This window comes from Herpailurus yagouaroundi, unplaced genomic scaffold, assembly GCF_014898765.1.
Source record: "Herpailurus yagouaroundi ecotype Mexico unplaced genomic scaffold, PumYag 188, whole genome shotgun sequence".
In the NCBI taxonomy this organism is placed as follows: Eukaryota; Metazoa; Chordata; class Mammalia; order Carnivora; family Felidae; genus Herpailurus; species Herpailurus yagouaroundi.
Genome location: NW_024412419.1, coordinates 19,978,818 through 20,003,709, shown reverse-complemented (window position 1 = coordinate 20,003,709; position 24,892 = coordinate 19,978,818). Strand labels below are relative to the sequence as shown.

Below are 24,892 nucleotides of genomic sequence, written 5' to 3'. Positions count from 1 at the left end.
GTGTACGTAATAAAGCAGCATAGAGGTGTAATCCTCATACCTGATCCTGGATACTGGAAGACATTCTGCTGCATCTGAGGATTGATTCCAGTGCCAAACTGTCCTCCCATGTTTCCTGTCATGCCTCTGTTCACCATGCTGTTGCGGTTGGCCAAGGTTGACTCGGGATTTGCTGCCAGTTGTGAAAACGGGCTGGTAGAAGCAGGTGGGGTTCCTGGATTTGTACCATAGTTTGGTGGGTAGGGAAATTGCTGCGGAGCACCCTGAGGAAGACGGGGGTTCCCCATTTGAACTGGCAGTCCAGATGAGGGAGGGAGGTTGTTCCCAAAGCTTTGTTGCCTCATGAGCATGGCTCTTTGCTGCTGTATTAGCTGCCTCTGTCGGTGCTGTTGGCTGTACAACTCCCGCTGGCGCTGTGCCAACATTTGGGCGTTCAGGGGTGGCTGCAAAGGAGAAAACAAATCCTCACTTATTAATATTGTTATCGTCGCCACCTATTTTGGAAAGCTTACAGGATAAAGCCTAGTAGCTTGGGACAACAAAATATGTAGCAATTATCACTATGACTTCGATCTTATCTGACTTTAGGTTGTTACGAGACTTTTTTTCTTTTTCATTTCCCCCAAATTTACTGTGTTTCTTAGTCCCCTCCCTTTTTAATGTTTACTTATTCATTTTGAGGGAGAGAGAGAAAAATCCCAAGCAAGCCCCGTGCCACCAGGGCAGAGCCTGACATGGGGCTCGATCCCACGAACCACATGCGATCATGACCTGAGCTGAAATCAAGAGTCAAAACACTCAACTGATTGAGCCACCCAGGTGTGCCCCTGCCTTTTTGCACTAAGATCAGTTATTCCACTTTCATGAATAAAATGTGATTATAGTTGATTTTAATTTTCTTCATATTTCCTATATTTTCCAAATTATTTATAATGAACATGCATTACCTTTACAACTAGAAAAACCTACAAATACTGTTTAAAAAGGAAGAATCAGATATCCAGGATCCAGTGCCAAATAAATTGTTACTTAAAAAGAAAATAATTCATTAGAAATAAAATAATAAACAGAAATAAATGGAACCAGCTATTTTATATCATTGTTGCAGTAAAGACTGCTCGAGGCATTGGAGTACATATTTTAATAGCTGTAATAGTAGGAATGATAAAAGAAGCCATAAAAGTAGGCTAAAATCACTTTTTGGTCTAACCCGTAAAGCAATATGGCATGTCAATAAAGCCTTCCTCAGAAAATTTCAATTCAGACTGAGGATCAGGTTAGAGCATATAGCTCCTTTAAAATTAAACTTGCCAACCAGATATAGTCCAATCTAGAAGAAACTGTGACATATGACTTTCTGACACAAATCATCTTTATGTGAATTCCAAAAGAGGGGTCTTCTTTCCTTATAACCTAATTAACCTCGTATGACCTAATCACTGATGTTTCTTAAAACAGAGAAACCCAAGTATGGATCCATGAAGACACCAATGTCTGCTGCTTAACAGTAGTTTCTGTCAGTATTTATCCTTTTGGTTAACAGTTAGCTTCCTGTATTTGCCCAAATCCATCTAGGTGCATTTCATGGAGAAAAGAAAAGTTGTTTGAATCCTCTCTAAAATTCCTCATCTCCCAAATTTGTGTGCCACCTTGGTTAAGGAAACATAAAAAAAGTGGTTGAAGCAAAAATATTAAAGTATGTGTGGAAGTTAAGCAGGGAGTGAGTACTAGACAAGACTCAGAAGGCTACCCAATTCTTTTTATGTTTAAAGTTCCAGTGACTCGGAGTTCATATCCAAGGATTGTTAAAACAAATGAAAAATAAATAGAAAATGCTGATGCTCGGACTGAGCAGCGAACACAAGGTAGGTAAGATAACTCAGCAATGTAACTGAGTTTTGATCAGGTTTCAGCTACCATTCACACAGATTCTTATCTAGGCTTCTTATTACTGGTATTATTTGGGATAGCAGTAAGAGTTTTCTACTTATTCATCGGGTATCTAATAGCAGTGACAACAATACCAATAAAACCAAACAGGGAACCCTTGGCTTCAGATCAAATATCAGTAAGGGGTATCACAAGTCGATTATAAATTCATTCTAGAAGAAAGCTGGACTACTACATAAGAAGATCAATTCACAGACCATTTCAGACACGCCAGTCAACACTTGGAGAAACACAGCTTGGGCTGGAGGAGTACTAACAATGCCTGGTTTTCTCACAGTACCTGAGGTGTAATCTGCTGCTGCATGCCTGATCTCATATTGATGCCAACGGGAGTGTTTGCTGCAAACTGGTTTAAGATAGCTTGCCGATTTTGGTGTATCAACTAGAGAAAAATGTAAACAATGAGATATCATATTTCTATATGCAAACATATACTTTGGCCCTCACAGAGTGACACAAACTTTTCATTGATTACTAACAAGTTTTAGTATTACAGGTTTAGTAAGATTATTTCCCATGTTTATTTGCCAAAAGGCTGGCAATTCCTAACATTTATCAAATACTTCTTGTCTACAGAACACCAAATATGACAAAGCATTTAAAAGCAGAATCCATATTCATGTACATATATATATATATATATATATACACACACACACATATATATATGCAAATAGGTATATACACATATCGTACATACAGCGTACTTTTTAAAACACGCTAATACTTAATTATTTCAGTCAAGTACAATAATGGAGAGAAAAGAAACATCAGCCCTTGGTCTTAAACACTTGTAAATATAAAAGTAAGTATATAAGAGGGCACATTTATAAAAGTTTGGAAGACGAATGGAAAAGTTGAGGCACTTCTCATTTGAAGACTGTCGGATGGGTACATATTTGGGGAAATCCAACATGATTTCATTCACTGAAGAGAATTATGTAAGAAACAAATGGTTTGAGAAAATAGACTATTTATTTAACTAGAAGAAGTAATTACTTTAGACCAGCATTTCCCAAATTGGTGTTCTAAAGAACACTGTTCTGCAGGATATTAATAGATGTGCCAGGAAAATAGCATGCTGTGCTGTATTAAGTATTGGAAATGATGGGTTACACAAGGTGAAACAGATTTCTTTACTGCAGTAATTCTATGAGCCTTTAATTGACCAAAGCACGCTATGGATCTTCAAGAGGGCGTTATACTATGCAACTTGTTCTCAGAAACCTTTTTTCCTGACACGTAGCCATTAACATGACTACAGAGCAATCTTGCATGGAACGCTAGTTTGGAAGATGCTGTCTGTATTGGACTTAGGGTTCCAGGTCATAGGCATTCCTTAACTTTATCAGGTAACAAAACAAGCATCCTTGGAAGTGATATTTCCTGATAAACAATCTATAGCTTAAAGAATTTCTTGCTCAATAATTTGATATGAATAAACTGTTCAGAGAGATAACAGCAACAATATCAATACTATTTTGTGTTTATATTGCATTTTATAACAAAAATTACTAATAAACACATTAACATGTCAATATAGTTTACATTTTAATACATTTAATATATTCCAATATACTAAATGCAAACTAGAAAGACTAAGAAAGTTTTGTAAGAAAATCCATATTGTTGTAAAAAGCGATGAAATCACCCATTTCCAAACAGCTCAATTCTTAATTCTGGTTTCATTAATTTTCTGACTCCCATTAGGTCAGAAAACAAACTGTTTTGGGGGGGGAAGCTCAACAGAATATAAGGATTAAAATGAAAATTTTCAGGCATTTGTGGAATATGATAAAACATTTGGAATCGCTTAAAAAATAAAGATATGAACATTATGGTTTTAAAAGTCAAAGGGACTCTTAAGTACAAAAATCTATATACTTGTTAAATTCTACAGACCACAGACATACGTTTAAATAAACTATGAACTTTATGAAGATTTATAAAAAAACAAAACAAAACAAAACTAACTGTATGCAAGATACTACATAAGGTTTGAAGGCTAAAGAGGTGAGCATATTTCTTTCCTCCAGGAATTCTCTGTTGAGTGGCACAGGCCAATACAGAATGGCGCCACCCACAAGTGCTGTACTTGTGTATACAGGGATGTCTACAACTAACTCAGCTGAAGACGTGAAGGGAGGGACCAAGGGCATGAGTGAGCTCAATGGGACCTTGAAAGATGAGAATGCCAGCTGGCAGGAGGATGGCAGAGTTAACCTGAGGCAGAAAGTACAGCGAGTCTAAAAACAGAAGACAAAGCAATGAGGACAGGTGAAAATACACGAATACGCAGTGATGAAGACAAGTAACGTTGCTGGGGGAGTGGGAGTTGGGATTCCAAACTCACAGCTTTATATATTCTTGGAATGTGAGACAGTGTGAGAATGCAATGGGTGGGGATGGAGGAAAGATGCCTAAGAAGTAGTAAAATTGAGAAAACAACCTTAGGAAATATATTACTACCTTGGAAAATAAACAGGCTATTTTTGGAAGTAGAAGAAATTACTGCAATCTACAAGCACTTTCTGCAAAATTGATCTGTTTCGGCCCTTGAAATAATTCTTATTCATTTCCCCATCCTCCCCTTGACCATCTCTGTGCACAACCTGACTAATGCAGTGTACAGCTGCCTCACTCTGACCTACTAAAATGCTACCCATTATCTAGCAAGCAGATCAAGCTCTATTTCTGCCAAGGAAGTCTTCCCAAAATGATCACCATATCCTTTAACTCCTCGGAAATCTTGACTTTTGGTTGGTGGGTGGAGAGAGGTCAGTAGTCTTTACAGCTGGGGACATAAATTCAAAAGTCTACAGAGGCCAGGTCAAAAGACTTCTATTATAAAAGGAAATGTGGGGCTTGAGGCCAGTGGAACAGTACAAATTCAACCCACATGTATAAAACACCCCCCCCTCTTTCACACACACACACACACACACACACACACACACACACACACACACCCAGAGTTCAGACCAGCTGACATTTTGTCTGTCTGAATGTTTTTTTTTTTTTCCAATGCCTTACCAAGAAGTCCTTCTATAGGAAAACTAAAAGATGATTACCTAGCTAGAGGTTCCCAATCAGGGATGATGCTGCCCCACAAGAGACATTTAGCAATGTCTGAAGACATTTTTGGCTGTCTTGGGGAAAGGCTGCTACTGGCATCTAATGGGTAGAGGTCAGGGATGCTGCTAAACGTTCTTAAATGAATGGGAAAGTGTCCTATAACTAGAATTATCTATCCCAAACTTTCAAGAGTGCCAAGATTTAAAACCCTGATTCAGCCACCGTGTACATTTTTGACAAGGAGTTCTTTTAAAGAAGCTCATTCTTACATCAGGCAGTTTTCATTGTCAGAATTCTAGAGGTGAAATTTGCCTCCCTGTATTTTCTGCCCTTTGATCTTAGTTCTACTTTCTGGTTACTTCTATTTTCTATATAATATAAAAAATTATCAATAGTGGTTCTTCTACCAGATCCATACCCTTCTTCAGTACCCTAACACATAACACAAGTGGACTTGACTTGTTTTAAAATGGCTAAGTAATCACATTTCTTTACCTGTCTCAACTGTTACTCCCTTTTCAAAAAATTTTTTGTAATATTTATTTATTTTTAGAGAGACAGAGACAGAATGCGAGTGGGTTAGGGGTAGAGAGAGGAAGACACAGAATCCGAAGTGGGCTCCTGGCTCTGAGCTGTCAGTGCAGAGTCCAACGCAGGGCTCGAACTCACGAGCTGTGAGATCATGACCTGAGCTGAAGTTGAATGCTCAACCGACTGAGCCACCCAGGCACCCCTCCCTTTTCATATTATCCTTTTCTTGGGAGTATGAAGACCCTTGCTGGAGAAGAAGAAAACAAAACTAGAACAGAATAATTACATCTCTTATCAGCCAATGTTATACCATTTTCTACAAGCAACAGGTCTACCCATTTTTGCTGTTGTCCTTTTCTGAAAATAGAACTTTAGAAATTCTTTTCTTTTTTTAATGTTTTTATTTATTTTTGAGACAGAGAGAGACAGAGCATGAGCAGGGGAGGGGCAGAGAGAGAGGGAGACACAGAATCCGAAGCAGGCTCCAGGCTCCGAGCTGTCAGCCCAGAGCCTGACACGGGGCTCGAACTCACAGACTGTGAGATCATGACCTGAGCTGAAGTTGGACGCTTAACCAACTGAGCCACCCAGGCGCCCCATCAACTAATGCATCTCTACTAGTTTCCTAGGGTGTTTTTCCTCCCTTTGCCCCCCCACCCCACCAACTAGGGATTATTCATAACTGTATAATAAAATTTAAAATCTTAGAATCTTTTTACTCTTTGTGTACCATATTCCAGTCAATGAGATATAGTTAAGGTCAAGAAATAGGTTTTTAAACTGATCTTAAAATCCATTAAAAAGAAATAAACTGTGAGGTAGATCTGAATTTGTACCTTTCTTTTTTCAAACCATCAGGCACTGTCCTAAATTCCTGCCTATGAGAAGTTTTACATCTCCTGTGTTTGGCAAGAGGGAAGAAGGCATGAGAGGATATGACCAACAAGTAAACAGATGATTTCAATCTAGAGAGATAAGTGTATCATGAACACCATGTTATGAATCTGAGATATTCTGGATACTAATCCTTTGTCAGTTATACGGGGTTGCAAATATCTTCCCTGAGTCTATGGCTTGTCTTTTAACCTTGTTTATGGTATCTTTTTTTTAATGTTTATTTATTTTTGAGAGACTGAGAGAGACAGAGCACGACTGGGGGAGGGGCAGAGAGAGAGGGAGACACAGACTCTGAAGAGACACAGACTCCGAAGCAGGCTCTAGGCTCTGAGCTGTCCACACACAGACTGACGCAGGGCTCGAACCCACGAACCACGAGATCATGACCTGAGCCGAAGTCAGAGGCTTAACCGACTGAGCCACCCAGGCGCCCTGTTATCTTTTGTAAGTTTTAAACTTGGAATGCAAAAATCAACCTTTTCCTTTATGTCATTTTTTTCAGGGCCATAGAAATCTCATATTCACATTTAGGTCATTAAAATACCGAGAATTTATTTTTGTGCATGGCATGAGATAATGAATCTAATCGAATTTTTTCCCCTCATGGACGGCCAAACGTACTAGCATTTATTCTATAGGCCATCCTTTCTCCACTGATTGCCACTTCTGTCCCTTATAAAATCTTTATATACATCTGAGTGTATGTCTGGGTTCTCTACTGTGTTCCAATTGGAAGAACTGTCTATCCCTATGACAGTTCCACATTGTTTTAAGTTCCAAAGCTTGGTTTTAAATCTTGGTATCTGGTAAGGCAAGTTCATCCTCCTTTAAGATTTCGTACTCATGCTTCTAAAATAAAGTTAGCATTTATTTGTTAAGTTTCATGTTGAGATTCTGACTGGAATTCTACTGAATTTAATTAATTTCAGAACAATTGTCATCTTTAAAAAAATTTAACATTCATCTCTGAGACAGAGAGACAGAGTACGAGTAGGGGACAGGCAGAGAGAGAGAGGGAGACACAGAATCTGAAGCAGGCTCCGGGCTCTGCGCTGTCGGCACAGAGCCTGATGTGGGCCCGAACCCAGGGACCATAAGATCATGATCTGAGACAAAGTCAGACACTTAACCGACTGAGCCACCCAGGCACCTCCCAAAATTGCCATCTTTATGATAGTCTTTCAAGTCACTAATGTCTTCGTTTGGATCTTTTGTTTTTTTATTAAAAAAAAAAAAATTTTTTTTTCAACGTTTTTATTTATTTTTGGGACAGAGAGAGAGCATGAACGGGGGAGGGGCAGAGAGAGAGGGAGACACAGAATCGGAAACAGGCTCCAGGCTCTGTGCCATCAGCCCAGGGCCCGACGCGGGGCTCGAACTCACGGACCGCGAGATCGTGACCTGGCTGAAGTCGGACACTTAACCGACTGCGCCACCCAGGCGCCCCTTGGATCTTTTTTTTAACTTGCAATTAAGATTAATAATTTTCTAAGTTTTATAAATTGCGAACATATTTTGAAATTATATTTCCTAATTGGTTGTTGATAGTAAAAAGGATTACTATTAATCTTTATGTCTTGGGTTTGTTTTTTTTTTTTCCTAGAAACACTGCGAAACTTCTCAATTAATTCTAAGTCCTCTGTAGGTTCTCTTGGATTTTCTACATAAGCAGTTGTAGTGTTCATATATGATTATTTTGTTTCTTTCTCATGTTTGCTTTCTATTTCAGAATCACTTAATTTATAGTGTGCCAATTTTTAGTGTTTTTCTTCTTCTCTGCACTAATATGAATTTATTCATTTAAAATATACATCCTGTCATCTAATGGAATTTAGGCAGGAGAAAGGGCAAGTGTTCCATCTCAGTTCACCAATTTGATCCCAACACGTGCAACTTTAAATAAACCTCCATTTCTTGATTTTATCAGGTATTGTTATTGCCAACTCACAGCCATTTACCCTCCCCTTCCTCCTCAATGACAAACTAGGAGTCTGTTCAGCTGACTATCCCAAATCATGCACAAGGGGTTAACTGTGTGCTCTAAGCCAATCCTTGCCATCAGGTGGTTAAGGGTGTACATGTGACTCAGTTCTGGCTGGCCAGACATGTGAAAAAACAATTTTCCCCCCGTTTTCTTTTTTTGGAGTGGGAGGGAGGAAAGAAGGGCAAGAACCTGGAAAAAGTTTCTTGGCTTATGGAAAAAGATGCACAGGTGCGTGTGATATTTGTAACCACTAGAGCCATTTTTCTAGTTGCCAGGGATTAGAGAGTAAAAAGATAGAAAGAACGCAGGTCCTTGGATAACATTCTTGAGCCTGTGAGGTAACCACACCACAACCTGTCTCTACTTTGTATCATCTCATTATCTGAGTCAAAATACTTTTTAAAAATGGTTTCACTCCTTTGAATTGATGTTTTTTCTTTCCATGTTGCTGAAAGCATCTTAACTGAAACGATGACTGAGATAAGCCTTGGCCAGACCTCGCAGAGAGCCCTTAACTCACACAGAAGACTCCAAGCATTTACAGACTGTGGACTGGGATGTCCCACTGTTATACAGAAGAACTTATGGTCCAGAACCCAGAAAGTAGGTCTGGATGATGAGGCTCATTTGGTAGCAAAGTATTGTCTTACACGGCATTATAGGTTGTTTTGTGTACTGACATATCTCAGGGCTCAAAACTTTCTCTAACTTGATGGATACTTCACTCTGTTGGGTTACCAAGACCACCAAACTTTGGACATGTCTCCCTGATATTTAAAGGAAGCAACAAGGAGCCACATTCGTCTATTTGCACCCTTATTTCATGTGTACCCTCTGCATTGCTACCTCTGCTAATCAGATGTTTTAGGAAAAAATCAAAGTAAAAGTGATTTTTTCCCCAAACTACGTGCGAATTATTATCTCATCCATCCACAAACCTAACCTAGACTGTTGATCTGGCCTTGCTCAACGAACCCTTGCCTTTAAACAGTATTTACTGACTCTACCCTGTAAAATGAAAATCAGCACACCTACGTTTTCCTCTACTTTTTGGGTTAACCCTTAATCACTACTTGCACTGTTATGTAAGTTTCCAGTTGTGTATGTTTGGAATACTCCAAGCTGATGGGAAGTTCTAAAAGTTGCCTGTATCTCCTTAATTCTTTGTATTCCTCATAGTGCCTAGTAGTCTCCCTAAATATGTTTTGCGAATGACATGTTTTGTGAACCAATAAGCATTTCTTATTCTTGTGCTCTCTACTGAATAATGACAAGTTATAGCAAGAGGTAGTTTACCTTCAACTAATACTCAGAACACATTACTATTTCCTTTCTAGATTTCTCTTTTCTTCCCTCTCTTCCCCTAATTCCTCTTTCAGTTCTTTATTCCACCCTAGAATTTTAAATAGTATTCCTTTTGTTTTGTTATTCTACCATTAATAATTTTTTCCTATCTCATCTGGAGCTCCCTTTCTCTTTGTCCCTTTCATCACCTTCTTTTTAAGTGGAATGGAAACTCATTTTATATTACTTATTGTATTTACTGAATATAATTTGATAATAAGAGCTAGTGTTTAGTGTTACTGCATGCCTGGCACTATGTTAAGATCTTTACATGTACTAACTCATCTAATCTACACACTGCCGATGAGGTAGAGGAGTTACTTATTAGTCTCCTTTTATGGCTATAATCAGAAATCAGAGGCTTTAAAAGGGTAAATCATTCGATTGCCAACACACCTAAGTAAGGTCAGAAGTAGGACTTGAATCTAGAACTCCTATAACATTATATAATATTGCCTTTCTAATATAATTTAGTTCCTTCTTTCTCTTCCTTTCTGAATTTCTAACACTCTAGGAAATTGCTTTAAATACTTTACAGAAAATCCAAAGTAATACATACAGACGGTTAAAAAAAATACAAAAAGATAAATAAGAAGAAGTAACAATCTATAGTGCTGGTCCCACTTCCCAGAGCTGATACTTTTAACCATTTGCTTTTTTGGTCTTGATGCTTATCTCTGTATGTGCTGCTCATTCAATCTTAAATATTTATGCCATTACACCCATCCATTACCTGTCATGAGACAGAAGATTTAACTCATCCACAACTCCCCAGACCCCCAAACTATCCTTTCCTCTACTCTACTCTCCTAATATAATAACATCATTAAGCTTCAATCACTCCAACTTCAAACAACAAAGATTCCATTTTCTGTTCCATCAATCAATCATAACAGTACCTTTTGATGCTCTACTTGATAAATTAAGCTACATATTTCTCTTTATTAATTTAATAATGATATGACGTTCGTCCTAAATATTTTGTCTCAAAAAACAAAATCCACTTGCTTTAAAATTTTAAGTCTCACAGTACTGTTATCAGCCAGTTGCCTGTAGCTGAATGAACGTGTTTTTTATTTTATCCTAGCAGACCAAGGACAGTTTTTTGAGTCTTTCATAAAGGTTGTGGGACTACTCCCACTTAATACCTTTCTTGTAGCAATTAGGCTGTTCTTATTTCAGAGAGGGAGCCAGCACATGCCTTTAAATGTATCACCTGCTAAAAAAGAGTGCTCACCTGCTGCTGTCCCTGCAAGCGCTGCTGAAGCTGAAGCCGCAGCTGGTTGGGGGCAGCGGGAGGTCTGTTCAGAGTCTGTCTGGGCTGCATGCCCATGCTGGGTGAAAAAGCGCCTCGGGGAGGTGTTACTTGAACAGGCATAGTCCCCAGTGAAGGTTTTTGCCTGACCATGCCTTGGAAAGGGCTGGAGAGATTGGCAGTAGGTGAAGGAGAAGAATAAGGCTGGGAATAAAGGTTGGGTCTTTCGTCCATCATCAAAGGTGGTGTTGCTTGTTGTGGTGGAAATCTCTCTGATAACACATCTAATCCACCTCCCTGTTGGACAGCAAGCCAGAACATTTGACAAATAAGTTAATGCCAATACGTGACATGCTTCTCTATATAATCTTGGATCTGAGACCATTTACCTCTAGAACGTCTTATTATAAAATATTCATGTTGAAGTCATGAAGCTCTCTAGTAGGAGTTTGCTACTTAAAGGAATCACTTATGAAAAGTTAACTTTTGAAATGGAGTAACAGATGAACTGAGATGTTTAAAATCTCAGAAAAGAGATAAAAACATGGTTAAAACAAAAGGCCCTAAAATCAGTGAGATAAAGCTAAAAGGTTTACAAAGAACCACATTGCAAAGCCTAAGAGAGAACACACTTTACCTGTAATAGTTTACCATGAGGAGTTAGATTCCTAAAGGAGGGATTAATTAAGCATTTTTCTATCTCAAATACAAAGTTCATCCTTTTCTCTTATTTGAAAAAAATTCATAGCTGGCCTAACAGAATGCCATAACTATGGCTTTCAAAATCTATACTATTATTCACTGTAAAAAATCTAATTTAAATTGTGACCCGGTGTATGTAACTGAAAGGAAAATTTTATGAAACATAACTTCCCCTTTTTGTGGGCTATGCATTCTGATACCTTATATTCTACTCCTTAAAAGAATGTTGATTTTTTAACCTCACAGTGTGAAAAATGCCTGGAAGTTGGAGCATCATGGAATATATAGGTTGAGGTCTAGCACGAATGAAGGATAAATTAAGTCCTCGAATAAGAAGTAATGGTATAATGTTGGATTCTATTCTAGGGGGAGCTTCTAAGATTCTGTTCCATAGTGAAACGCTAAGACTTTCTAATTCTAACTATTTGTAATTATTATGATTTTTTGTTTAAAAAACTCATTAGTTAGCTATTATATATTTTGAGAATTTTCACAAGAATAAATTATAAAACCACAAAAAACATAGCGAGAACAGTATTGAAAAATCTTGCTTAAAAATAATTTTCTAGCTTCTCAGGATTTGTATCAGTTATATAAGGCCGAGCTTAATAAATACCTGGACAAGTTTGTCAATCCCCAGAGCTCTATCTAGTTCAGCTAGCTCCGTTTCATCTTTGCCGCTGAGGAAGGACACCAGCTGTTCAAGAAGAGCCTTCTCATCATTTCTGCCTTCTACTGTTGTTGGTGGACAGAGAAGCTCATCTAATTGTGAACTAATACACTGGCTATAGAATCAAAAGATAGAAATGTTTAAGACTGATACAGCAAATAAGTATTCAATCTCAGTAATGCAAATATATATATGTATATATGATACGAACACATATGCAAATCTTATTCTAGAAAGGTCTTTGCTGAGATGCTTTTTCGACCAATTCTTACACAAAGAATACACTTATGTGAAAAAACTTATAAGTGTTCTATATGTAGCCGGAATGTATTTTCACTATTTTGTCAATCACTGAACTTTGCTTCCGTACTCTTCCTGTTAGCTTATAGAATTAGCCTAAAAAATTAACTAAACATAGTTAAGAAAGGAAAAACAATTTTTGGTGAAAATCAAAAATAAAAATCAATCAAAATCTCATAAAAAATCATCCAGCCTATGGTAAGATTTATTCTATTTATACTTAACTCTCAAAGATGATCAAATCATATTGATAATATGACATGATGACCATTTACCCAAGAAATCAAACTAGAAAAAAGAAACATGCTCAGTGTTAAGCAACAACAAAAAAATGTTGATTACATGAAGGAAATACATAGTCTAATCCAAAAGGATGCCAATTGATGCATAAAATTTAGAAATATATAGAAAATAATATTAATAATACAAATATAATGACATAATTTTAAGGATTCTTTTTGGGGGAAGGTAAGTGGGAATGCAGTTCATAGTTAAAACTCTAAGCTACACTCGATACTGTCTAGTCATCCTTTGGTTGCTATGTATGAAATGTACTCTTCTCTAATGTTTTGGAATAGAGCTACTTATGTCAATTAAGCAATTAAATTGTAATCAAGATGGGACACCAAGTAGATGTAAAATGTACCTTCTCTTATTAACCACCTTGCTCCAAAAAGAAACTCTGGACAAAATAATTATACAACTAAAAGCTCAAGAGCTTTCAGAATAATTGTTATACTGAGCTCACTTCATCTACAGGTCTCAGAAACTGTATACGAATCAATCAAAGCAAAGCAAGAGATGAAAAATAAAACAACCACTGCATACTATGTCAATCGCTTGGTAATTACAATACATTCCGGCCTTGCAGTCACACAGTAAGTAAATCTGTTTAACTTGGTGTCTTCCTACATTCCCTTTTTTTCATTAAACATTCACTTCTACTACTAGCTCACAAAATACCAATGTAGGCTGGAATCCAGTGTGGGAAAAGTAGTCCTTTGTTGAAATTGGTATCTGATAATTTTAATTTTTTAATTTTAAAAATTTTTTTATGTTTATTTATTTTTGAGAGAGAGCGAGCGAGCAGGGAAGGAGCAGAGAGAGAGGGAGACACGGAATCCAAAGTAGGCTCCAGGCTCTGAGCTGTCAGCCCAGAGCCCAACACAGGGCTCAAATTCACAAACCGCGAGATCGTGACCTGAGCCGAAGTTGGGACACTTAACCAACTGAGCCACCCAGGCACCCCAAGGATCTGATGTTTTTTAAAGTAGGAAATGTGTTACTCACTCTTCTGGTTTATTCTGATTTACGGTAGTCACTGTATTATTTGCCCATGGAATCTGATCACCTGTTCCTGGCTGTCCAAACTGGTTATCAATTGCTTCCAATTCCAGCTCCGGTAATCCTGGAAAAAGCAAGAAGTCAGGATCACAGTGGAAGATAAAAAGACAGTATTTTTCAGAAGTAATATATTGTGTAATAGAATGAGATTTCCCCTATAAAATATTATTTCAATGATACAAAGGTCCCTTATTCAGAAACTTAAACTATCTAGAATGTGGCCACATAATAACCAGTGAGAAAGAAAAAGTCTCTGAATCAAAGACAATCTGATGTAAAAAGGCCTGCACGTAAGTTGACGTTATCATAGGAGAATCACTCAGAATTTTGCCAAAAATTATCTCTTTTATTTCTTTTTAACTGTTTTCTTTTTTATTTCTTTAATTTTTAAGTAATAGCTATACCCAACATGGGGCTCGAACTCACAGCCCTGACTGAGATCAAGAGTTGCATGCTCCACTGACCGAGACAGCCAGGCACCCCAGAAATTATTTTCTTTAAAGATAATTATAACAATTTTGGTTAACTGCTTTTTCAGTCTACAGGGCAGTATAATACACTATAGGTAGGGACAGTGTTATCATGAAATGAGAGTGGCAAACAAAAGATGTTCTATAAAAGGCAGTAACAGAAACTATAGGGCACAGCAGTCTGGGGTTGTTTAGAAAATGGGCAAAGCTCTGTAGCTGTTAACTAAGAATACATCTGTATAATAACAGTATAACGACTGATGCTTATAACAATGACAAATGAAAAAAGACATCAAATTATATCTTGTAATGGAAGAAAATAGTATATGCATTTTAGAAAGTTTTGGTTAGGCATTTTCTTTTCAAAACTTGATCATTTCTGTACTGTTTATTCTATGAAAAATTGTAAATAACCTGAATTCCAGAAACTCAGGGAATGTTTAATGAACCCTGGTTTGGATAGTTACAGTGTCCAACTAAATGAAAAAGAAAATGACCCTATAAACCAAGATATTATGTGCAGAATGATTCTGGTTTTACAAATTATTTAGTATATATGAGTAGAAAAAAATTCTGGAAAGGAGTTTATCTTTGGTAGATTTTAGGTTGTGAGATTAAGGATGACTTTTATTTTCTTTTAGTGCTTCTAATGGTTATTTGTAATTTCTGAAATGGACATATATTAATTAATCATTGTTATGGGCTGAACTGTATTCCCCCAAAATTCATATGAGAAGGTCTAACTCCTAGTAGCTCAGAATGTGACTGTATGTGGAGACAGGGTCTTCAGAGATGGGCAGGGAAGTTAGGGTGGGCTCTAATTCAAGATGACTGGTGTTCTTATAAGAAGAGGAGATTAGGACACAGACAAAACACAGACAGAGGGATGATCACAAGGCCACTGCAAGGAGGCAGCCATCCACAAGCCCAGGAGAGGCCTCGGAAGAAACCAAACCTGCCAACCCCCTTCACCTTGGACTTCTAGCCTCCAGATCTGTAAGAAAATTAAATTCTGTTGTTTAAGCCACCTGGTCTGTGGTATTTTATTATAGCAGCCTGAGAAAACTAGTATAATTTTTAAAAACCCAACTAAAAATGCGTTGGAGGTTGTTTTTTTTTAAGCGTATTTATTTATTTAGAGAAAGAGTGCAAGTCGGGGAGGGGCAGAGAGAGAGAGAGAGGGAGAGAAAGAATCCCAAGCAGGCTCCACACTGCCAGCACAGAGCCCAATGTGAGGCTTGAACCCAGGAACCATGAGATCATGACCTAAGCCGAAGTCAGACACTCATCTGACTGAGCCACCCAGGCGCCCCAAAACACATTCACTTCTAAATACAAATAATTATAGCTTTCAATTAAATTTGTCTTGTCTGTCATGACAAATGATAGAAAAATTAAATTCTGTAGATTCCGAAAAACAAAACAAATAAAAACCACCAAACAACACCAACCACAAATGATGATGGGAAAGTAATCACTTAATTCCTATCATTATTTAAATCAGGAAGTTAGTCAAAGAAGATTATCTAAAGCTGTCCCACTGCTCTATTCCACACATTAATTCCTCAGTCCTATTCTATTTCAGAAATCTAACCTAGACAAAATTAATTATATTTAAGAGTCAAAGAAAATTTATATGGCTATCTACCATCAATACTGAATATTATAAGATAGTTTATTTGACTCAGTAATAGGACCTCATTGGTAATGAGGTAATGAGTAGTAATACCTCATTGGTGTCCTGGTGAGGAAAATATCAATAAGCTAGATAAAATTTCTCAAAATGAAGTAAGATGCATGTGGTAAGTTTGATGACTAGGAAGATAAACCCAAACAAATCAAACTTTGATTCAAGTAAAAGTTTTGTTTGCATAGGCTTTATGCTTAAAAGTTGGTTTTTATTCTAAAAGTTACCTCGACCTTTTAAGATTTCCTTTAGAAATTTATTTTTACAAAAAATTTGAGGATTTGCTGGAATGTTTTAAAAAATACACAAATATGGGCCCTTGGGTGGCTTAGTAGGTTGAGCATTCGAGTTCGTTGATCAACGATCAGTTCATGATCTCATGGTTCGTGAGTTTGCGCCCCGCACCAGTCTTACTGCCGTCAGCACAGAACCTGCTTTGGATCCTCCATCCCCCCCACCCTCTGCCCCTCCCGTACTTGCTCTCTCAAAAATAAACAAACGTTAAAAAAAAGAAAAAAGAAAAACACAAGTTATCTTTGTTCGTCCAGGGAATAAATCTACTATTTTTGGTCATATTTGTGTCCCTATCACAAACACGAGTATGTACATATGTAACACAAGACAGGCAAAGTAATTTGTAGAGGGAAGTATCAATGCATCTCTGTGTTGGAGAGGGACAGATGAAGCGGGGGTAGAAAACAAGCTCTTAGGGATCCCTGATCAAGCTATTTTTTTTTTTTTAATGTTTGTTTATTTTGAGAGAGAGAGAGAGAGAGAGAGAGAGAGGAGGGTAAGTGCGAGTGCATGTCAGGGGGAGAGGGGCACAGAGAGAAGAGAGAGGGAATCCCAAGCAGGCTCCATGCTGTCAGTGCAGAGCCTGATGTGGGGCTCGATCTCACAAATCATGAGATCATGACCTGAGCCAAAACCAAGAGTCAGATGCTTAACTTACTGAGCCACCCAAGTGCCCCATCCTTGATCAAGCTATTAATCTTTCTTATCATCCTTGCAAAGGGCTCAACATCATATTTTCTCCATTTCTAGTCTGGTTAAGAGGAAAGCTTTATATATCCATTAGCCACAAAAAAGTTATGTAACTAAAAAATTTAAAAATTTCTCGGGGCACCTGGGTGGCGCAGTCAGTTAAGTGTCCAACTTCGGCTCAGGTCATGATCTTGCAGTCTGTGAGTTCGAGCTCCACATTGGGTTCCGTGCTGACAGCTCAGAGCCTGGAGCCTGCTTCTATTCTGTGTCTCCCTCTCTCTCTGCCTCTCCCCCATTCACACTGTGTCTCTCAAAAATGAATAAAATGTTAAAAAAAAAAAAAATAAAAATTTCTGCACACAGGTAGAAACCATTGTCTAACCATGGCAGCGGCTTTTGCACATTCTACTCCTTTAACAGACCATCCCTATCTAGTGATTCCGACGGTCAGCCACTTGCCTCAGCCATTGGTTAAGAGGTTTCTGGCTCAGTTTTGTGTTACATTTGGTTGTAGTGTTTTATTTTTCTAAATAAAAATAAAGCACAGCAGTTGCAGTGTTTTATTTTGCTAAATGTGATGTAGACAACAGATTAACTTATGTTAAAAAAAAACCCTCCTATAAATCATAAGATAAAAATGGAAAAATCCAATAGATAAATGGCGAAAGAATATGAACAGGTCACATCCACGTGACTGAAAAATCACTGAATCACAGATCACTGAAAAATGATCCACCTAATACACAAAAAAAGCAATACAGATTAAAGCTATACTGTGATACTTTAAAAAACCAAACCATCAGATTGGCAAAGATGAGAAAGTGTGTAAACTCGATGTCTTAGGATGTGTAGAAAGAAGAACATTCTCAGAGTGTAAACTGGTGTAATATCTGAGAAGGGCCATTTGGCAAAATCTATCTATCCTTTGACCAAGCAATTCTATTTAGAACTTCTAGTTCAGTTACGCTCTCATATGTAGTAAATTATCTCTACGTAAGATTATACATTACAGCTTTATAAAATAGCAAAAGATACCAACAGGCACAATACTCTGTAAAAGGGAAATTAAAATGGATTTTTTAATTACTGAAAAAGTACTTTATGTAAAACTCATTATTTTTTGAGTTATATAATTATTTTAACGTGCTACAAGTTAATGATCTTTAAAAAATAATAATCTCAGAATGTGTATGTCCATCAAACATAAGATCAACCACTTCACGAGATCATTCACTTATTCCAATGAAGTTGTCAGTGTTCAAATATTTTTGGAATTCTTCTAGATCGATCTAAAACAGTATACAGGTCCCTCAAAAAAATATATCTCCTTATAGTTAGTCTAATTTTGGTTCTGGTTAAAACAAAGTATTATTGTTTTTTGGATCAACAAATTTGGCTCCAAATAACTCCAGAAAATTTCAGGAGTTAAATCCACCCTCAAAGGATAAGGAGCTGAAGACAATCAAAAGGATGTAGCAGAGGTTTTGAAGGTGCTGCCGAAGAGGTCATATTGTACATATTTTGACCAATAATACCCTCCTACACCGTCTCTTGCTGTGCTCTGATAGTACATTTCTAACAACATTATTTAAATCACTTGGTCACACTGCATGGGTGTGTGGTGTGCATGTCGACAGGATATTTTGAAACCAGGCAGACTGAGATTTAAATCCTGATTCTGCATATACTAAGTGGAAAACTTCAGGCAAGTTTTTGTCTGTATTTTTTCTTTCTTTTCATTCTCTGGATCTTAATTTTCTCATATGTAAAGAGACCTAAGGCAATATTCTGGTTCAGTGTGGCAGATTTATCCTTGTATTTTATTTTCCCTCCAAAATTATCTCTGAAATAACAAAAGAAATAAAAAAGAAAAAAGAAATCTCCAGCTGAAGGAAAGGCAAAAGAAGTATGGCAGCTGACTTGAACGACAGAGTTTCTGAAAGATAAAACAGAGGGGACAGACTGATGGTAAAACCTTAACAAAACTAAAAAAATCTACAGTGGGAGAAAGAGAAGATTCTCCAAGAAGGGGAGTTTTCCCAAAAGACCAGAACACCCCCAAGCTCAGTGGTCAATACAGGAACAAGCCAGGGGCGACTGGGCCACTGAACAGCTGCAGCAGGCCCTGCCCCAAGTGCAGAGGACTCTGGCATCTGCCCCTGGGATTAAAGAGGTAAGTGCATGACTCAGGGTGGGAGTTCTGCCCAGGGAATCTCCCAGAGTGGGTGCCTGGGCTGCCACGAGGATTTCCCCATCACCAAGCCCCACTCTCTCACAACAGCAACAAAGAAATAGGGCTTCTATAATCAGAACCTACATTCACTGCCAGAGCAAAAGGGTTTCTCACGTTAGCTAAAGATACACTCTAGCTACCAAGGTTGTTCATTCTAGGCCTTTGTCAGTGTATATGGATGGACATCTCAAATTCCAGAAAAGTCAGTGGCAGGAAAGAGAGATAGAAAATTTAACAAAGAAAGTAACTTTGGAGAAAACAAAGATAATTACAGAAAATGGATGGGTCCTAGAGTAAGTATAACAGATGTGTCATGACACAGACTAAAGAGTTTTTCATATCCATACAAAGTAATGGGCTCCTATAAAAAGATGGACTCCCCATCTTCTTTTTCCTTCTTCAATCCTTGATTCTGCCCAACTTGTTTCCTTAGCCTTATGCCTCCTAAAATCTTATTTTCCTTCTTGTCTATATTGAAACCATATAGCCCGGCTGTCTGCGTCTATCATCCTTGCCCTCGTTTACCTCAGTATCTTCCCTTCTATGCTTTTGGCCTTTGCCAACACTATAGCACAAGGTTTAACAGATTCTGGCCTATTTATATACTTTTATATATGGAGCTATATTCAGGGGAGGAAATCTCAAGAGAGAAGAAAGAGCTATTTGCCTCAGGACAGACTATGAAGGAAAAACACTCCATTTTCACAGTCCTAGAGAGCTGGAAAACACTTTCTATTTGTATTATCTTTAATTTTTATCAAATTAATACAGGTACATCATTTTTAAAGTCAGAACCAAAAGGTCTATTATGACTCAAAGCAGTTTTAAGCTTTACCCCTCAACCATTCTTGATTTGTGTAGGTGTTTTCTTTGGCACTTACCTATTTATTTCTAAATATGCGTATGCTGCTATTCTTTGATATCTTAATTTCAGATTACCAACTTCCCATCATGGCAGAGGAAGTCTTAATTCTCCCATATCTACCTCTCCTACTACCCCTTTGTCCCCAATTCCCTAACAGTCATTTCATATGATTTTTCGTTCATTTGTTTGAAAATATCTTCTTTTCCGTGTTTTCCCCCTCTTTCATTGTTTGTCTGTTTCTGGAATTCTTATCTACCATTACTGGCCCTCCTAGGTTGATCTTAACTTTTTCTTCCAAATTTTCTATTTGTCTTTTGGTCTTTTTTTTTTTTTCCTTTCTTAAAGTTTTTCTCAGCTTTGTCTTCTAATGTTTATCTTGAAATTTAATATTTTTGGATATCTAATTTCCAAAGGTTCTTTCTTGTTCGTTGCCCCCTTTTTTCTTCCCATATTATTTATGGATAAATTATCTTGTCAAAAATTTCAGCATTTTTTTTTTTTTTTTTTTTTGTCCATGCACTCATTGTATAGCTCTACCGCATACTCTTTTTCTGTTTGTTTCTTTTACTCTCTTTCAAGTTGCAGACTTCCCTCAAAATCCTGGTGATGTCTGGCTGTGTCTGTTCAGTGTTCTAAAACACTGACTTTGAGAGCTAAGCGTGAGGCCTGTCTCCTGGGAGCCTTCTGTTGGATATTAGATGGCAGGAAGATCTTTGCACTTTAGGGAGCTCTCCTTCCATAGCTATAGCCAGTCATCTCTGTCCTGGTCATTCGGTGTCTCCTGAGATAAATCCTCCAGTCTCCCATATTAGATGGAGATTGGGACCAGGATCAAACCAATCAGTATGCAGACTTTCATTTTATTGCCTTTTAGCCTTGCACCTTCTTGTTTCTCCAACTGTGTCTGCCATCCCAGAGTCTGGAGCCTCTCAGTTCCAATTAGAAGAGGCTTTTGGAGTCATTTCATCTAATTCTAATTCTCCTTTTACAGATAAGGAGAATAAAGCTCAAAAAATTTATCTGTCCAAAGTAATAACTGTTAATAAATGGAGAACGGGAGACTTGAATCTGGGCTCCTGCTTACAACCAATGCTCTAGTCAGCTGAAAAACTGCTTCCAAAAATGTCAGGAATGACTCAAGACTTTTCTTTCCAGCTTCCTGGAAATCCTGGCAGACTTTTAGGAGGTGTGTCATGACAGCTAAAAGCTGCAGTAGAACTGAAATAAAATGAGTCCCACACCTGATCCCATCAGAAGAATGACAAGACTGGTCAGGAACACAGGCAAATTTTGAAAGTGAGCTGGTTAGTTTCCAGATGACACAATGGAATTACCACCACTGTTATGTTAAACTTCAAAATTTGATGGGTGAAAAAAACTTGACAGCCCTATCTTCATGAAGTATTATCCTATCAAAGTGTCTCCTTGGGCTGGAGTAGAAGTGACCTATTTCAACACAGCTGTCTCCTAAATGGTGCTCCATGGGAAAAAATGCATTACTTGAGAAAAGGAATTCCATAATTAAGAAAGTATGGTCAATGCTTTACAGAAATCTACACTGGTATCTTTAACACAGGACTTTTTAAAACCTTTAATATGCACTGTGGAATGGCATACGTGCCATGCCATGTACCATCTGCCCAGTGGATTTTCGCACAAAATCCCTTTTTTTTTCCAACTCCTAGGACTAGTGTTCAATGAAGACACTTTGGGAAATACAATTTGACCTCAATATTATATTTGTGAAAGTCCTGCTATGGAATATTTTGGGTAAGAACACAAAATTATTTGCTTCAACATTAATTACAAAAGGATAGAAGTTATCCCATAATTTAAAATACACATGATGAGTCAAGTTTATATGTTTAAAAGTAACTGTATATCATTTACAGTGGCATTACTAAGAAGATAGTTCACTCTCTGGGGGCCTGGTGGCTCAGTCAGTGAAGTATATGTCACTGGATTTCAGGTCAGTCATGATGTCATGACGACACCGACAGCGTGAAGCCTGCTTGGGATTCTCTCTCTCTCTCTCTCTCTCTCTCTCTCTCTCTCTCTCTCTCTCTTTCTGCTCCTCCTCTGCGTACACACACACTCTCTCTCTCAAAATAAATCAATAAACTTAAAAAAAAAAGAAAAGAAAAGACAGTTTACTCTCAACAAACAAATGGTCTGTGCGGTAATGGTGAGAGACAAAAGCACTAACCCATATTATCATTAAACATTTAAAATGAGGTTTTCTCCTCAACACATACTATTCAGCCTGGAAGTGGGTCTGGCAGTGGTGGACTGAAGCGAAGCTGGCAGGGTCTCTGATTTGATCGTTACATTGGTGACCGCACCATCCATCCTCTCCGGCTCACACAGGCCTGGCAACTGGGCTGCCTTCTCCAGTGTGGGTAGTAACTGATCAAACTGGTCAAGGTCAGCTGTAAACTAAGAACGGAAACCAAAGTTAGAGAAAATATATCCTATACTTTACCTGAATCAATGTAGAAAAAAAGGTGCTCCTGGGGCGCCTGAGTGGCTCAGTTGGTTGAGTGTCTGACTTCGGCTCAGGTCATGATCTCGCAGCCAGTGAGTTCGAGCCCCGTGTCGGGCTCTGTGCTGACAGCTCAGAGCCTGGAGCCTGTTTCAGATTCTGTGTCTCCCTTTCTCTCTGACCCTCCCCCGTTCATACTCTCTCTCTCTGTCTCAAAAATAAATAAACGTTAAAAAAAAATTTTTTTTTTAAAAGAAAAAAAGGTGCTCCCTTATACTCTGTGAGTTAAGTGTGACTATGAGGGAAAGAAAGAAGAAATAATCAGGAAGATTGGGGCCTCACTGAAATTATGTGAGCTACTAGAAAAAATGTGGATGCTTATGATATTAATATAGTGTAAGATATAAGATAATATACACATAATATGTGTCTACTATATTTGGGTACAAAATTTACGCACAGGAAAAAGATTGGACTGCAAAGAAGTATCAAAAGTACTGTGTTACGCTGACCATGGATGATTTTTGCTGTCATCTTTTTTTTAAATCTTGTAAAATGACTTACTATATGATGGAATGAAAAATAAATTCACACTGATGTAACTTTATAATTTGAAATAGTTTGGGAAATATCTTAATAAATAGCACATCAGCTTCAAAGATCCTAAGAAGGCCACTTCCACTTGAGGATTTAATAAAATAAGAAACATATATTCTAGGAGCTCCTGGGTGGCTCAGTCAGTTAAGCGTCTGACTTTGGCTCAGGTCATGATCTCACAGTTCTTGAGTTCGAGCCCTACAATGGGCTCTGTGCTGACAGCTTAGAGCCTGGAGCCTGCTTCGGATTCTGTTGTCTCCCTCTCTCTCTGCCCCTCCCCCACTCACACTCTGTGTGTGTCTCTCTCTCAAAAATAAACAAACATTAAAAAAATAAATTAATTATAAAAAAAAAACCAGAAACATATCTTCTAGACTAGACAGGGTATCCCTACATCTGTATGAGGTTATACATAGGAGGAAACTGACCTTTATTTCCCAATATTATTCTATTAGAATTACTTTGAGATAATTCATCAACATAAAACAGGGTTTCACTATGTAATACAACTAAAATTTATATTTTCAGACTGCATAAATAGAATTATATACATGCATTTTTTAAATGTCTGACATCTTCCACTTAACATTAATTACATTTCTGATTCAGAGATCTTGTCACATGTAGCAGCAGTTATTTGGTTTTCACTGCTGAAAACGAACCCATTGTACGAACATACCACACTATATATCCATCTTACTCTGATGGATTTATGGGTATTTTCAGTCTGGGGCTAATACAAATAAAACTACTATGAACATTTTTGCACATGTATTTTGTTACACATGTGCAAAAAGTACTAATTATAAAGGAAAAGACTGGCAAATTGGACTACATTAAAATGAAGAACTTCAATTCATCAAAAGTACCATTAAAAGAAAGAAAAGGCAAGTCAAAGCATGGAGAAGTTTGCAAATATATAACCAACAAAGGACTCATCCAAAAAAATGTAAAGAACTCTTATAAGTCAATTAGAAAAAGACAACATATTGGGAAAATGGGCAAGCCACTTGAATAGGCAATTTACAAAAGAAGATATCCAAAGGATCAATAAACGTTTATTAAGGAAATGCCAATTAAAACTATGAAGTACCACTACCACAGACCCCAGAATGTCTAAAATTTAAAAGACTGACAATACCAACTATCAGCAAGGACATGGAACAACTAGAAGGAATTCTTTGTACACACTAGGAAAACTGGCATTATCTACTAAAGATGAACATACACGTATCTTATAATCTTGCAATTCCACTCTTAGTATAAACTCAGCAGAAATGCACGTACATGTAAACTAAAACAGATGTACCAGGATTGTACAGTTAATTTTAAGGAGTGAGGGTTTTAATATAGTTATTATTTAAAGCTGTTTTTCAGCTTAAAAAACAAAGTATTAATTTACTTGTACCAAGAAACATGAAGGATAGCCTCATCCTCAAAGAGCACAATGAAGAATTAACCACAACAGTGTTATTGCAAATGGTACAGAGACAAGACGGAGCACTATGAATGCAGAGGAAAG

At 37.6% G+C, this 24,892-nt stretch overlaps 1 protein-coding gene across 7 annotated transcripts in view; it reads right to left on the bottom strand.

The window, feature by feature from the left end:
* NCOA1 (nuclear receptor coactivator 1) overlaps positions 1-24,892 on the bottom strand; it is a 241,529-nt gene that overhangs the window by 23,155 nt on the left and 193,482 nt on the right. For all 7 annotated transcript variants that reach the window (XM_040496199.1, XM_040496198.1, XM_040496201.1 and 4 more), the window contains 6 exons: positions 22,547-22,727; positions 13,999-14,116; positions 12,355-12,523; positions 11,019-11,333; positions 2,231-2,332; positions 41-443 (listed from right to left, as the gene is read on the bottom strand). In XM_040496199.1, coding sequence (XP_040352133.1) covers positions 41-443; positions 2,231-2,332; positions 11,019-11,333; positions 12,355-12,523; positions 13,999-14,116; positions 22,547-22,727 — 1,288 coding nt within the window. The remainder of the gene's footprint in view (positions 1-40; positions 444-2,230; positions 2,333-11,018; positions 11,334-12,354; positions 12,524-13,998; positions 14,117-22,546; positions 22,728-24,892) is intronic.